The 16,271-nt window shown below is 43.0% G+C and overlaps 1 protein-coding gene across 1 annotated transcript; it reads left to right on the forward strand.

Moving 5' to 3' along the window:
• The first annotated feature begins 2,129 nt into the window (after positions 1-2,129).
• Positions 2,130-12,250, forward strand: LOC139546847 (zinc finger protein 883-like). Its single transcript, XM_071355710.1, has 2 exons — positions 2,130-2,852; positions 7,400-12,250. The coding sequence occupies exons 1-2, from the start codon at positions 2,351-2,353 to the stop codon at positions 8,422-8,424; spliced, it is 1,527 nt and encodes a 508-aa protein (XP_071211811.1). The 5' UTR covers positions 2,130-2,350; the 3' UTR covers positions 8,425-12,250.
• The last annotated feature ends 4,021 nt before the right edge of the window (positions 12,251-16,271 follow it).

Here is a 16,271-nt window from a genome sequence, read left to right on the forward strand (position 1 = left end):
TGGTTCACATCTACATGTGAAACGAAACAACAATCCCTATTCCAACAGTATTTATCCGTAATGTACATATTCATATTGATGATGGACTGCAAGGCAGGATCAAATCAAGTTTATTTTATATAGCCCTTCGTACATCAGCTAATATCTCGAAGTGCTGTACAGAAACCCAGCCTAAAACCCCAAACGGCAAGCAATGCAGGTGTAGAAGCACGGCGGCTAGGAAAAACTCCCTAGAAAGGCCAAAACCTAGGAAGAAACCTAGAGAGGAACCAGGCTATGAGGGGTGGCCAGTCCTCTTCTGGCTGTGCCGGGTGGAGATTATAACAGAACATGGCCAAGATGTTCAAATGTTCATAAATGACCAGCATGGTCAAATAATAATCAGGAGTAAATGTCAGTTGGCTTTTCATAGCCGATCATTAAGAGTATCTCTACAGCAGGTCTGGGACAGGTAGCACGTCCGGTGGACAGGTCAGGGTTCCATAGCCGCAGGCAGAACAGTTGAAACTGGAACAGCAGCAAGTCCAGGTGGACTGGGGACAGCAAGGAGTCATCATGCCCGGTAGTCCTGACGCATGGTCCTAGGGCTCAGGTCCTCCGAGAGAGAGAAAGAAAGAGAGAAGGAGAGAATTAGAGAGAGCATACTTAAATTCACACAGGACACCGGATAAGACAGGAGAAGTACTCCAGATATAACAAACTGACCCTAGCCCCCCGACACATAAACTACTACAGCATAAATACTGGAGGCTGAGACAGGAGGGGTCAGGAGACACTGTGGCACCATCCGATGATACCCCGGACAGGGCCAAACAGGAAGGATATAACCCCACCCACTTTGCCAAAGCACAGCCCCCACACCACTAGAGGGATATCTTCAAACACCAACTTACCATCCTGAGACAAGGCCGAGTATAGCCCACAAAGATCTCCGCCACGTCACAACCCAAGGGGGGGGGGGCGCCAACCCAGACAGGAAGATCACGTCAGTGACTCAACCCACTCAAGTGACGCACCCCTCCTAGGGACGGCATGAAAGAGCACCAGTAAGCCAGTGACTCAGCCCCTGTAATAGGGTTAGAGGCAGAGAATCCCAGTGGAGAGGGGAACCGGCCAGGCAGAGACAGCAAGGGCAGTTCGTTGCTCCAGAGCCTTTCCGTTCACCTTCACACTCCTGGGCCAGACTACACTCAATCATAGGACCTACTGAAGAGATGAGTCTTCAGTAAAGACTTAAAGGTCAACACACTATGAGTAACGTTTGCCCCTTTTCGATGTAAGTTAACGCTAGCAAGCGTATTAATGTTACCAAGCACTGTTATTGCTAACTGGATAACACAAACACTAGCTAGGTAACTAGCTATATGCCTAAACGATATAAATCATGATGATGATAACTAGGGGTGATGTATAGTGTCAATGCAAAATTGTCATAATTTTTCTTCCCTACCACAGATTCCCATAGAGTCTCAGAATCCAGGATGGGAAAGGCTTTACAAGAAAGAAACAGATGGAGATGGAATCAGACAGAGATGTCGATTTCTATTGTTACTTGTAATGTTAAAAAGGGGAAGAAAAGTAATATCACATGTTCCTAAATTAGCTATCTAGACTAGTCACCGTACTATAGGCTACAGATGTGAGTCACCACTAAAATAGTTATTTTTGTTATTGAGTAGGCCTACATCTTTGTTTAATCTAATTCAACAAATGATTAATCTGACAATAAAACGACGTATTATTTTGTAAGAAATGTAAAGGCTTTTTACAGTAAATTTGACTAAAGTAGAAGCTCATCTTTTATTGTCATATTTATTGTTTGCAGTTGTCTTGATGTCCTTTTGTATGTTTGATATGTGCGTACACAATACATTTCCCCATGGGCATGAAAACAGTAATTATCTTATCTTGTGATGAGGAAAGTAGTGTCTAAGGGCTTAGAGAAAATGTCTTTTCTCATTTGAAATGTACTTGCTCATTTTGAAATATATATTTTTTTTTTTGCCAGAATAAACAATGTCGTGAATAACTGCTTTACCAACTCCAGTCAGCAGATGGCGATGTGAGTCTTTCAGTTTATTTTTTTTACGTGACGTATAATCTAGTAGACAGGACTCTTCCTAAAAACAAAATGGCAACTACTTCAGCCACCTCGGTAGCTTACTAGCCAACATTAAACTGATGCATTGAAGCTCCTTTGATAATTTGTATATTAATCTGTGTTTGTAAAACAACTTGTCTCTTAGTTAACTTTAACGTAATTTACTTGTTAAATGTACTACATTGTTAAGATTGGTACTGAGCTTAGACTAGGCTAGTCACTAATGCTAGCTAGCTAACATCCCTGACTATGAGCTCGCTAAACTACTCCTCCTCTGCTAAAGAAGACGAGGTCTGCTGGACAGAGAAAGAAGCTCTGGGGCTGAACATTGCCGTGAAAGAAGAAGAAGAGGAGGATGTTACAGTGAAAGAAGAGAAAGAACCGTTTGGAATGGAAGAGGAGGAGGTAGAAGCTTTCAGAATTAAAAAGGAGGAAAGGGAGGATGTTACAGTGAAAGAAGAGAAAGAACCGTTTGGAGTGGAAGAGGAGGATGTTACGGTGAAGAAAGAGAAAGAACCGTTTGGAGTGGAAGAGGGGGTAGAGGCTGTCACAGTGGAAGAGGAGGAGGTAGAAGCTTTAAAAATGGAAGAGGAGGAAGTTACAGTGAAAGAGGAGGAGGCTGTTACAGTGAAAGAAGAGAAAGAACCGTTTGGAGTGGAAGAGGAGGCTCCCTCAATAAAAAAGGAGGACATTTTGGGAGTGAAAGAAAAGGAAGAAATGGGGGAGGAGACTGAAGACCTGATTAACACCAGTGAGTATGGTCTTTAAAACAGGGCCACAACCTCAGGCAGTTGTTGGACCAATGTGTGGTTTTTAAAGGGACATTCTACTGAAGTTCTACACATGAATATGTTGTTCAGTACTGGAGGAAATATTGAAGGATTATCTGTGATTGGTACATGCATTTTTTACTTTTAAATTAATGATATGATATTATATACTTTATTGTCAATTTTACAATACACTAGAAAACATTCAGTATGGGAAACTGGAAAGTTAGTACACAAGTCACACATCTCTTTGGCCTACTGTCTGACCGTGCATTGGGCCTTCATCTGTACCACTGTTCAGCAGCCTGATGGGCCTGCATCTGTCCCACTGTTCAGCAGCCTGATGGGCCTCCATCTGTCCTACTGTTCAGCGGCCTGATGGGCCTTTATCTGTCCCACTGTTCAGCGGCCTGATGGGCCTGCATCTGTCCTACTGTTCAGCAGCCTGATGGGCCTCTCTCTGTCCTACTGTTCAGCAGCCTGATGGGCCTCTCTCTGTCCTACTGTTCAGCAGCCTGATGGGCCTTTATCTGTCCTACTGTTCAGCAGCCTGATGGGCCTCTATCTGTCCCACTGTTCAGCAGCCTGATGGGCCTCTATCTGTCCCACTGTTCAGCAGCCTGATGGGCCTGCATCTGTCCCACTGTTCAGCAGCCTGATGGGCCTGCTTCTGTCCCACTGTTCAGCAGCCTGATGGGCCTCTATCTGTCCCACTGTTCAGCAACCTGATGGGCCTCCATCTGTACCACTGTTCAGCAACCTGATGGGCCTCCATCTGTCCCACTGTTCAGCAGCCTGATGGGCCTCCATCTGTACCACTGTTCAGCAGCCTGATGGGCCTCCATCTGTACCACTGTTCAGCAGCCTGACGGGCCTCTATCTGTCCCACTGTTCAGCAGCCTGACGGGCCTCTATCTGTCCTACTGTTCAGCAGCCTAATGGCTGCCAGACTGAAACTTGCCCTGCTCCTATCCTTGCTGAACAGCGGGACCTTATATCTCCTTCAGGAGGTCAGCAGCTCAAAACCTAGGAAACGGTTCTGTGTCCTCTGATGCGCTTGGCCTTTGTCCCATGTATCATAGAGGCCCTGAAGCCCCCGACACAGAAGAAGGGATGTTGTGTTGTTGAACTTGACATACAGGAAGTCCAGCACCCACAAGGTACTGCTGGGATCACCTGTAGGTGGGGGGGGTTAAGTCACAGACAAGGTGAGGCTGCATGCAGTTAAAAGCAGAGGACAAGTCTATGAAGAGAATGTGCACATAACTAGACATTGATTCTTGGAGAATATAACTTATAAAAGTAAAGAGAAGAAAGGATCAGATTTGACTCATCAAAGTAAGTGCTGTAGTTCAGTTTGAACAAATAAAATATCTGCCCACTGGTATCTGTTACCAGGACAACCAGCAGAGTTCTGTTAGTTGACAGGAAGATAGACTGGTATATTTCCACCACACTACACAGAGTTCTGTTAGTTATTCTACATTGTAGAATAATAGTAAAGACATCAAAACTATGAAATAACACATGGAATCATGTAGTAATCTAAAAAGTGTTAATCAAATGAAAATATATTTGAGATTCTTCAAAGTAGCCAGCCTTTGCCTTGATGACAGTTTTGCATTCTCTCAACCAGCTTCATGAGGTAGTCACCTGGAATGCTTTTCCAACAGTCGTGAAGGAGTTCCCACATATACTGAGCACTTGTTGGCTGCTTTTCCTTCACTCTGCGGTCCAAACCATCTCAATTGGGTCGAGGTTGGGTGATTGTGGAGGCCAGGTCATCTAGTTCCGCTAAGCACAAACCAGATGGGATGGCGTGTCACTGCAGAATACAGTGGTAGCCATGCTGTTTAAGTGTGCCTTGAATTGTAAATAAATCACAGTGTCACCAGCGAAGCACCCCAACACCATCACACCTCCATGCTTCACGGTGGGAACCACATATGCGGAATTCATCTGTTCACCTATTCTACGCCTCACAAAGACACGGTGGTTGCAACCAAAAATCTTACATTTGGACTCATCAGACCAAAGGACAGATTTCCACTGCTCGTGTTTCTTGGCCCAAGCAAGTCTCGTCTTATTATTGGTTTCCTTTAGTAGTGGTTTATTTGCAGTGATTCATGCATGTCTCCTCTGAACAGTTGATGTTGAGATGTGTCTGTTACTTGAACTCTGTGAAACATGTATTTGGGCTGCAATCTGAGGCTGGTAACTCTAATTAACTTATCTCCTGCAGCAGACTGAACTCTGGGTCTTCCTTTCCTGTGGCGGTGCTCATGAGAGCCAGTTTCATCATAGCGCTTGATATTTTTAGCGACTGCACTTGAAGAAGTTCTTGAAATTTTCCGCATTGACTGACCTTCATGTCTTAAAGTAATGATGAACTGTCGTTTCTCTTTGCTTATTTGAGCTATTCTTGCCATAATATGGACTTGGTCTTTTACAAAATAGGGCTATCTTCTGTGTACCACCCATACCTTGTCACAACACAACTGATTGACTCAAATGCATTAAGAAGGAAAGAAATTCCACAAATGAACTTTTAAAAGGCACACCAGTTAATTGAAATGCATTCCAGGTGACTGCCTCATGAAGCTGGTTGAGAGAATGCCAAGAGTGTGCAAAGCTCTCATCAAGGCAAAGGGTGGCTACTTTGAAGAATCTCAATTTAAAATATATTTTGATTTGTTTAATACTTTTTGGGTTACTACATGATTCCATGTGTTATTTCATAGTTTTGATGTCTTCACTATTATTCTACAATGTAGAACATTTTATAAATAAAAGCCCTTGAATGATACTGTGTATTTACATATTTGATTTTATATATAAAAAAATATGTATCATATATATATATACACTGCTCAAAAAAATAAAGGGAACACTTAAACAACACAATGTAACTCCAAGTCAATCACACTTCTGTGAAATCAAACTGTCCACTTAGGAAGCAACACTGATTGACAATAAATTTCACATGCTGTTGTGCAAATGGAATAGACAAAAGGTGGAAATTATAGGCAATTAGCAAGACACCCCCAATAAAGGAGTGGTTCTGCAGGTGGTGACCACAGACCAGTTCTCAGTTCCTATGCTTCCTGGCTGATGTTTTGGTCACTTTTGAATGCTGGCGGTGCTTTCACTCTAGTGGTAGCATGAGACGGAGTATACAACCCACACAAGTGGCTCAGGTAGTGCAGCTCATCCAGGATGGCACATCAATGCGAGCTGTGGCAAGAAGGTTTGCTGTGTCTGTCAGCGTAGTGTCCAGAGCATGGAGGCGCTACCAGGAGACAGGCCAGTACATCAGGAGACGTGGAGGAGGCCATAGGAGGGCAACAACCCAGCAGCAGGACCGCTACCTCCGCCTTTGTGCAAGGTGGACCAGGAGGAGCACTGCCAGAGCCCTGCAAAATGACCTCCAGCAGGCCACAAATGTGCATGTGTCTGCTCAAACAGACTCCATGTGTCCTGAAAAGAAAATGGTAAAATACTTTAATTGTGAGGACTGGACATGCCGATTAAATGAAAGTAGTGAAAAAACACAGAACTCTGGGATTGATGTTTTAAACCCTAGTAACTCCACTTGTCTTCACTCTATCAACTGGGACTGATGTTTTAAACCCTAGTAACTCCACTTGTCTTCGCTCTATCAACTGGGACCGATGTTTTAAACCCTAGTAACTCCACTTGTCTTCGCTCTATCAACTGGGACTGATGTTTTAAACCCTAGTAACTCCACTTGTCTTCGCTCTATCAACATGAATAGCACATTGTTAGGAATTTTGTTAATAATAACTAAAACAATTTCAAGATTTAGATAAAACTATAACTAATTGAACTCTGCACGCCTAGTGAAAAGAGATTTGTGCTGTGGGTTATAAAGTAAGCAGAAAGGGTCGTTAAACTATGGTTGAACCGACCCAACTTAGTCCTGAGATGTTTAGATAAGGCAGTGAGTAACTTTTTAGGTCTTCTATTATCTTGAGTTGTCTGCTAAAGTGGTAATAAATTATACTGAGCCTTCAGGAGAATAGATTATATTGTGTGTCATGTGTGTGCGCTGGGAAGTTGGAATGAACTTTTGAACCTGTTTTATATTGGTCAGGACGAGGAGATTTATTCTGTAACCTATGACGTCATATCTTGTATATAAACTGTTGTTTATGGTCAAATGGTAGCGTTCTCCGAGAATAAATACTATTATATAATTTTAATAAGACTGTATCCTGTCTATTTTATATTAATAAGTATCTTACAAATTCTTATAAATAGACAGATTGATTTTAATTAATGAGTACATTAGAGGAATTATTTAATTCCACTAACACACATGAAGCCTTTTCAACTGCCAAGTGTACACAAAGAAGGATGTATAATGCTTCCATGCAACGGTCTCTTTCAGCCTGCTCATAAGTGTTTTTAAAAAATGTTTTATTATGGAAATGTTCTGAGAACTGTTTTATCATGTAGCAGTTTCATTCAGGTCTCTCTGTTTAACGCAATACTCTGTCTTTGACAGGAGAGAGACCAGACTCGCACTCTGACAAGAGTCCTTCGGGGGAACCAGACTTAGGGAAGAGTCCTTCGGGCGAACCAGACCCAGGGAAGAGTCCTTCAGTGGAACCAGACTTAGGGAAGAGTCCTTCGGGGGAATCAGACCTAGAGATGGCCAAACCAGTAGGACGACACTGCTGCTCCCACTGTGGAAGGAGATTTACCAAGTTACACAATCTAAAAGAGCATGAGAGGACACACACAGGAGAAAAGCCTTTCCAATGTTCCCAGTGTGGAAAGAGTTTTAGCCGGTTAGACAGCCTGAAAATGCATGAGCGAATTCACTCTGGAGAGAAGCCCTACCAATGCTCCTATTGTGTAATGAGTTTTTCACGATCACAGGCCCTCAAAAGGCATGAGAGGACACACACAGGAGAAAAGCCTTTTCAATGCTCCCAGTGTGGAAATAGTTTTACCCTGTTGGCACACCTGAAATCACATGAGAGGACACACACAGGAGAAAAGCCTTTCCAATGTTCCCAGTGTGGAAAGAGTTTTACCCGGTTAAGGACCCTAAATAGGCATCAAGGAATACACAAAGAAGGAAGGAAGACCTTCCATTGCTCTCAGTGTGGAAAGAGTTTTACTGAGTTATGGGGCGTGAAAATACATGAGAGAATTCACTCTACACACAGAGGAGAAAGGCCTTTCCAATGCTCCCAATGTGGAAAGCGTTTTACCCAGTTAGGGAACCTGAATTTACATAAGATAATTCACTCCGGAGATAAGCCTTACCACTGCTCTCAGTGTGGAAAGAGCTTTATCCGGTCATGCCATCTCAAAGAGCATGAGAAAACACACACAGGAGAAAAGCCCTTCCAATGTTCCCAGTGTGGGAAGAGTTTTGCCCGGTTATGGAACCTAAAAGAGCACGAGAGGATACACACAGGAGAGAAGCCCTACCACTGCTCTCATTGTGGAAAGACATTTTCCCGATTAAGGGAACTGAAATCCCATTACATTTCACACACTCTTATCCAGAGAGAATAACAATTGGTGCATTCACCTTAAGGTAGCTAGGTGAGACAACCACATATCACAGGCATCGTAAGTACATTTTCCCTTCATAAAGTAGTTCTCAGCAAAGTCAGTGCTAGTAGCAAAAGACAAGTTCAGGTCAGATTTATTGAAGATACTCTTTGAAGAGGTAGGGTCATCGTGGTTTTGGGGAATATGGGCTGGGACTCTGCTGTCCTGACATTAGGGTTCCGTTATTGGTGTGCCAGGACAGAGAATAACTTTGACTGGGCTGATTGGGAGCTGGCGAGAGGGCCAAGAGACCAGAGTTGGCATAACGGAGTGCTCGGGTTGGATGGGTTGTAGGTAGGGAGGGGCAGTTCCCTTGTATGCACCAGGGTCTTGAAGTGGATGTGAGCTTTGACAGGAAGCCAGTGGAGTGTGTGGAGGAGCGGGGTGATATGGGAGAACTTGGGGAGGTTGAACACCTGGCGGGCTGCGGCCTTCTGGATAAGTTGCATGGGAGCCCAGTCAACAGAGAGACAAGTGCCTGGATTAGGACCTGCACTGATTCCTGTGTGAGGTCGGTTTGTAATCTACGGATGTTGCATGAGCATGAGCCTGCAGAATTGAGTCACTGCTTTGATGTTTGCAGAGAATGACAGGGGTCTTGCCAAGGTTCGTCGTTGCACACGAGAGAATAACGAAGCTCTGTTCTGTCTCTTGTTTTTTGACTGAGAATTTGTGTTTTTGTTTATGCCACATGAAATCAAATTGTGTGAATGAAATCATACAAAAATACAAAAAAATGGCTACTTTTGTTTTAAAATGTTCTAATGTGCATTTTATTTTCATTAATAACAATTCTTGTAATTCCAAGATGGCGTAGCAGTGCCGACGTGGTTTGTCGTCCTCTCGTTTACTTTTGTATTTTGTCTTTTTTGTATATATTTAAATGTATTTTCAATCTGTTTTCCATTTTTAAATTTAATATACCTTCCGTAAATATACCTTCCGGTAACCCGCCTCACCCAATGTGATACGGATTCACTATTTTTTTAGACCTTATAGCTAGAACCCCCATCAGAACCTAGCCATCAGAAGCTAACCAGCTAATTAGTTACTAGCTATTTAGTCATTGTTAACCACTGCTAGCGGTCTTTACCTTCTGCACAGACAACAACCCTTTTTTTTGCCTGGATAATACTTGCCAGCCTGCCAGTATCGGACTGTTTTCTCCACTACAACGCCGTATTCCTGCCGTAAACCCTGGACCATTACTCCTGATCATCACAGCTAGCTAGCTGCCACCGAGTGACCCAGCCCCGAAGCTAGCCCTGTGCCAGGCCCACCTCCCGGCCCGACTCTGTGATCACCCGGCTACTCAGTCATTGCCTCCCGGACTCTACCCCAACACGGCTAGAATCCACTACTCCACCGGATCCTTACCGTAAGCTCTGGACCTTTGCATCGGATCATCGCTGCTAGCTAGCTGCTACCGATTGGCTATAGTGGCTAACGCCCCTGCCCCGAAGCTAGCACCAGTTAGCCGCAAGCCAGGCGCATCTCCCGGCTAGCAAACTAAATGACCAGACCGGACACGTCGCGTGTGTAACCGATGTGAAATGGCTAGTTAGCGGTGGTGCTCACTGATAGCTTTTCAATTGGTGACGTCACTCGCTCTGAGACCTTGAAATAGTTGTTCCCCTTGCTCTGCAAGGGCCGTGGCTTTTGTGGCACGATGCTTCGAGGGTGGCTGAGATTTCCATACCCAGCTACAACATTTTCCATCAAGATAGAACTGCCAAAGGGGGTGGAGTTAGTCTGCAGAGTGCTGTCATACTTTCCAGGTCTATGCCCAAACAGTTCGAGCTTCTAATTTAAAAAATGAATCTCCAGAAATAAGTCTCTCACTGTTGCCGCCTGTTATAGACCCCCCTCAGCTCCCAGCTGTGCCTTGGACACCATATGTGAATTGATTATCCCCTGTCTATCTTCAGAGTTCGTTCTGTTAGGTGACCTGAACTGGGATATGCTTAACACCCCGGCAGTCCTACAATCTAAGCTAGATGCTCTCAATCTCACACAAATTATCAAGGAACCTACCAGGTACAAGCCCAAATCTGTAAACATGGGCACCCTCATAGATATCATCCTGACCAACCTGTCCTCTAAATACACCTCTGCTGTCTTCAACCAGGATATCAGCGATCACTGCCTCATTGCCTGTGTCAGTAATGGTTCTGCGGTCAAACGACCACCCCTCATCACTGTCAAACGCTCCTTAAAACACTTCAGCGAGCAGGCCTTCCTAATCGACCTGGCCCGGGTATCCTGGAAGGATATTGACCCCATTCCATCAGTAGAGGAGGCCTGGTTATTCTATAAACATGCTTTCCTCGCCATCTTAAATAAGCATACCCCATTCAAAAAATTTAGAACTAAGAACAGATATAGACGTTGGTTCACTCCAGACCTGACTGCCCTCGACCAGCACAAAAACATCCTGACTGAACTAGCATTGAATAGTCCCAGCGATATGCAACTTTTCAGGGAAGTCAGGAACCAATACACGCAGTCAGTCAGGAAAGCAAAGGCTAGCTTTTTCAAACAGAAATTTGCATCCTGTAGCACAAACTCCAAAAAGTTCTGGGACACTGTAAAGTCCATGGAGAACTGCCCACTGCACTGAGGGTAGGAAACACTGTCACCACCGATAAATCCATGATAATCGATCATTTCAATAAGCATTTCTCTACGGCTGGCCATGCTTTCCACCTGGCTACCCCAACCCCGGCCAACAGCTCCGCACCCCCCGCAGCTACTTGCCCAAGCCTCCCCAGCTTCTCCTTCACCCAAATCCAGATAGCAGATGTTCTGAAAGAGCTGCAAAACCTGGACCCGTACACATCAGCAGGGCTAGACAATCTGGACCCTCTCTTTCTAAAATGATCCGCCGCCATTGTTGCAACCCCTATTACCAGTCTGTTCAACCTCTCTTTCGTATCGGCCGAGATCCCTAAAGATTGGAAAGCTGCCCCGTTCATCCCCCTCTTCAAAGGGGGAGACACTCTAGATCCAAACTGTTATAGACCTATATCCATCCTGCCCTGCCTTTCTAAAGTCTTCGAAAGCCAAGTTAATTAATACACAGATCACTGACCATTTCGAATCCCACCGTACCTTCTCCGCTGTGCAATCTGGTTTCCAAGCTGGTCACGGGTGCACCTCAGCCACGCTCAAGGTACTAAACAATACCATAACCGCCATCGATAAAAGACAGTACTGTGCAGCCGTCTTCATCGAACAGGCCAAGGCTTTCGACTCTGTCAATCACTGTATTCTTATCAGTAAATAAATGACTGGAAAGAATTGCAATAATCGCTGAAGCTGGAGGCTTATATTTCCCTTATTAACTTTAAACATCAGCTATCTGAGCAGCTAACCAATCGTTGCAGCTGTACACAGTCCATCTGTGAATAGCCCACCCAATCTACCTACCTCATCCCCATATTGTTTTTATTTACTTTTCTGATCTTTTGCACACCAGTATTTCTACTTGCACATCACCATCTGCTCATCTATCACTCCAGTGTTAATTTGCTAAATTGTAATTACTTCGCTACTATGGCCTATTTATTGCCTTACCTCCTCACGCCATTTGCACACACTGTATATAGACTTTATTTTTTTTCTTATATTGTGTTATTGACTGTACGTTTGTTTATTCCATGTGTAACTCTGTGTTGTTTATGTCGCACTGCTTTGCTTTATCTTGGCCAGGTCACAGTTGTAGATGAGAACTTGTTCTCAACTGGCCACCTGGTTAAATAAAGGTTAAATAAAAATAAAAAATATATTTTTTTATAAAAAACGTTGTTTTTTTATAGGAATCTTATAGGAATGCTATAGTGCTTTTTCATAAGAGGAGCCCGTTTGACTGTATGGAGTAGCTAACATTAGATAAGCCATGTCTTAAATGGGGTCTGGGATACCAGACTGCACTCTGGTCAAAGAGTGATGACAGACACAGAAGGCCAGTATTTGGTCAAAAACCCACAAATATCCCTGCAAATGAAAACAATCTGATCTCCACAAAAGCCAACCGAACTGAGAAATAAGTTTCGTTTTTGTTATATTAACAAGTGGTTGCCATGGTGAATAATCCCAAAATAATTGGTAGGACCCATGAAAGGAAAGGTCAAAGAGTTGACCGGAATCTCTAAATGAAAATACTGGAATATCAATAAAGATGTCCTTGTAGATCTAATTTAAAGGATTCTAAATTAATATCTAAGGTTATTTTTATACAATTCCCGTTGCAGGTATTATACACGAACAGTGTGTCAGTTTCCCAAAGTTTGGTGTTGACTATGAACTTTACTTAGCGAGCTAGCTGTGCTTTGTGGAAGAATGGTGGGATATAAGTTATTGTCAACATTGAGTTGTTACTGGCTAGTTGGATAGATAACCATTGTGTTTACTTGATAGCTACCTACACAAATAGCTAGCTAGAACAAAGTGTTAATAAGATTTATTTTTTTTATTAAAAAGATTTAAAAGCAATACAAATAAAAGTTGTCCAGTAGAGAGGGAGCTAAGAGCTATGTTGTCGGTCATTTCCCAGCAACTTCAGTAAAAAGGCAGATCCTCAGGAGGACTTCGCATGTAACAGGCAATGACGTTCGCTATCTTATTTGCTGTGCTTTGTGGAAGAATGTGGGAAATGAATCAATCAAATTTATTTATAAAGCCCTTCTTACATCAGCCGATGTCACAAAGTGCTTACAGAAACCCAACCTAAAACCCCAAACAGCAAGCAATGCAGGTGTAGAAGCACGGTGGCTACGAAAAACTCCCTAGAAAGGCCAGAACCTATGAAGAATCCTAGAGGAACCAGGCTATGAGGGGTGGCCAGTCCTCTTCTGGCTGTGCCGGGTGGAGATTATAACAGAACATAGCCAAGGATATTGTCAACATTCAGTTGTTACTGGCTAGCTAGCTAGTTGGCTAGCTAACTGGATATAACAGGCAATGACGTACGCTATCTTATTTGTGATTAACTTTATTTGTTTGTTTACACAGATGACTTCAGCCTTATCATTTTTTTTTTAACTTCCTTGGCTAAATATAGCTAGCTAGTTGGTTAGCTAGCTAGTTGATTAGCTAGCTAGTTGGTTGGTTAGCTAGCTAGTTGATTAGCTAGCTAGTTGGTTGGTTAGCTAGCTAGTTGATTAGCTAGCTAGTTGGTTGGTTAGCTAGCTAGTTGGTTAGCTAGCTAGTTGATTAGCTAGCTAGTTGGTTGGTTAGCTAGCTAGTTGATTAGCGAGCTAGTTGGTTGGTTAGCTAGCTAGTTGATTAGCGAGCTAGTTGGTTGGTTAGCTAGCTAGTTGATTAGCTAGCTAGTTGGTTAGCGAGCTAGTTGGTTAGCTAGCTAGTTGATTAGCTAGCTAGTTGGTTAGCTAGCTAGTTGATTAGCTAGCTAGTTGGTTGGTTAGTTGGTTAGCGAGCTAGTTGGTTAGCTAGCTAGTTGATTAGCTAGCTAGTTGGTTGGTTAGCTAGCTAGTTGATTAGCTAGCTAGTTGGTTGGTTAGCTAGCTAGTTGATTAGCGAGCTAGTTGGTTGGTTAGCTAGCTAGTTGATTAGCGAGCTAGTTGGTTGGTTAGCTAGCTAGTTGATTAGCTAGCTAGTTGGTTAGCTAGCTAGTTGATTAGCTAGCTAGTTGGTTGGTTAGCTAGTTGATTAGCTAGCTAGTTGGTTGGTTAGCTAGCTAGTTGATTAGCGAGCTAGTTGGTTGGTTAGCTAGCTAGCCAGCGTTAGCTCTCATCTGGCTAGTACTGTATCTATGGTATAACCAAAGATACTGTATATAGAACCAACCCAAAATAGCTAATCGGTGTCGTTTACAGTGGGAGTAAATGAAGCATATTGGGCAGAACAAAAAAAGGAGGTGGACAAAGTCAAGCAGGAGTTAGCGAGATCCCATTTGGTGCATTTGCATATTTTCCGTTAGGGAACGCCTCCTCTGTGAAGTGCGCATGTACACAAACTTTGCACTTCGAACATTGCACTCCTTCAAATGTTATTGGTCACGTACACGTATTTAGCAGATGTTATTGCCGGTGTAGAGAAAATGCTTGTGTTCCTAGCTCCAACAGTGCAGTAGTGTCTAACAATTCACAACAATACACACAAATCTAAAAGTAAAAGAAGGGAATTAAGAAATATATAAATATTGGGATGAGCAATGTCGGAGTGGCATTGACTAAAATACACCTCCATGTACAAATTACTGACTAACCTGTACCCTGCACATTGACTCGGTACCAGTACCCCCTGTATATAGCCTTGTTTTTATTTTATTGTGTAACTTTTGTGTTTTATTTTTTACTTTAGTTTATTTTGTAAATATTTTCTTAACTCCATTTCTTGAATTGCATTGTTGGTTAAGGGCTTGTAAGTAAGCATTTCATGGTAAGGTCTACATCTGTTGTATTTGGCGCATGTGACAAATAACCTTCAACATTTATCCTGAGTTGAATTCAGTGAGTCGAATTCAGAATGGACCAAAGTGAGCTCACTAACTCCTCTATCCCACTACATAGTAGTGGAGTTAAACAGGCTGTTGGGTTCTGATGGGAAATGAAAGTTGAGCAGGTGTTCATAATGTTTTGTACACTCAGTATATATTGGGTTCAGATGGGGTATGACCGTTGAACTAAGGTCGTTGGGCATTTAGAAGTTATATTCTTCAAGAATCAATGGTTACAACTCTTATGTGCCATCAGTTTCTTGGACTTCTCCTCTGCTTTTAAACGTGAAGTTGTGGACTGGTTCCGGGTGACATTTGTGGTGTACAAAGCGCTGGGTGAATTTCATAAGTTCCCGTACCTTATTTTGGCAGAAAGCCCCATTTCTCTGCTCTCTGTTTCCACTCTCTCAGCGGAGCTGACTTCAACTGGCAGGTTTCACACCCCACGTTTACATAGGGAGTAACGTGTCACATTTTCTGGCCTATCCAGAAAAATTATAAATGTTCTCTTCCTCTGAGAAAGTGAGCCCAGCTTGGGAGACAGCACCCAGTGTGGAAAGATGTTCACCCGCTGACTAAACTAAATTCATTTAGATGTAAATGGATAATAAAGTATCAATCATTTAAAAGTAAAAAAATGCATGTACCAATTACAGATTGCCCCTTTAACATTTCCTCCAGTACTGAACAACATATTCAAGTGTAGAACTTCAGTAGAATGCCCCTTTAAAACCACACATTAGTTCAACAACTGCAGAGTTGTTTTTAGAAAGTACTCACTGGTGTTAATCAGATATTCTGTCTCCTCCTCTTTCACTCCCAGAACGTCTTCTACCTTTTATTTTATTGAGACAGCCTCGTCTTCCTCCCAAAAAGGTTTGTGTTTCACTGAAACAGCCGCCTCTTCCTCCTTTTTCATTCTGAAAGCTTCTACCTCCTCTTCCACTGTGACAGCCTGTATCCCCTCTTCCTCTTTCACTCCTAAAGTTTCATTCTCTTCTTTCACTATAACATCCTCCTCTTATTTCAATGTGATAGCCTCCTCTTCCTCCTTTTTCATTCGGAAAGCTTCTTCCTCTCCTTTCACTGTAAATAACCTCCTCTTTTACGACAATGTTCAGCCCCAGAGCTTCTTGCTCCGTACAGCAGACCTCCTCACATCGCCATCTGCTGGCTGCATTGGGTAACGCAAAGAGGATTCTGTCAAACAATATCATAACAAATCATTTCAGTACGTTTTTTACCACACTTCTTACTGATACAATATCACCCTCTATGGTGTTGGTAAAAAAACGGAAACATCCGGTTTTCATGGATATAGATTATCTTCAACCTAATGGTATTTAAC

Source organism: Salvelinus alpinus, chromosome 2, assembly GCF_045679555.1.
Source record: "Salvelinus alpinus chromosome 2, SLU_Salpinus.1, whole genome shotgun sequence".
Classification (NCBI taxonomy): domain Eukaryota; kingdom Metazoa; phylum Chordata; class Actinopteri; order Salmoniformes; family Salmonidae; genus Salvelinus; species Salvelinus alpinus.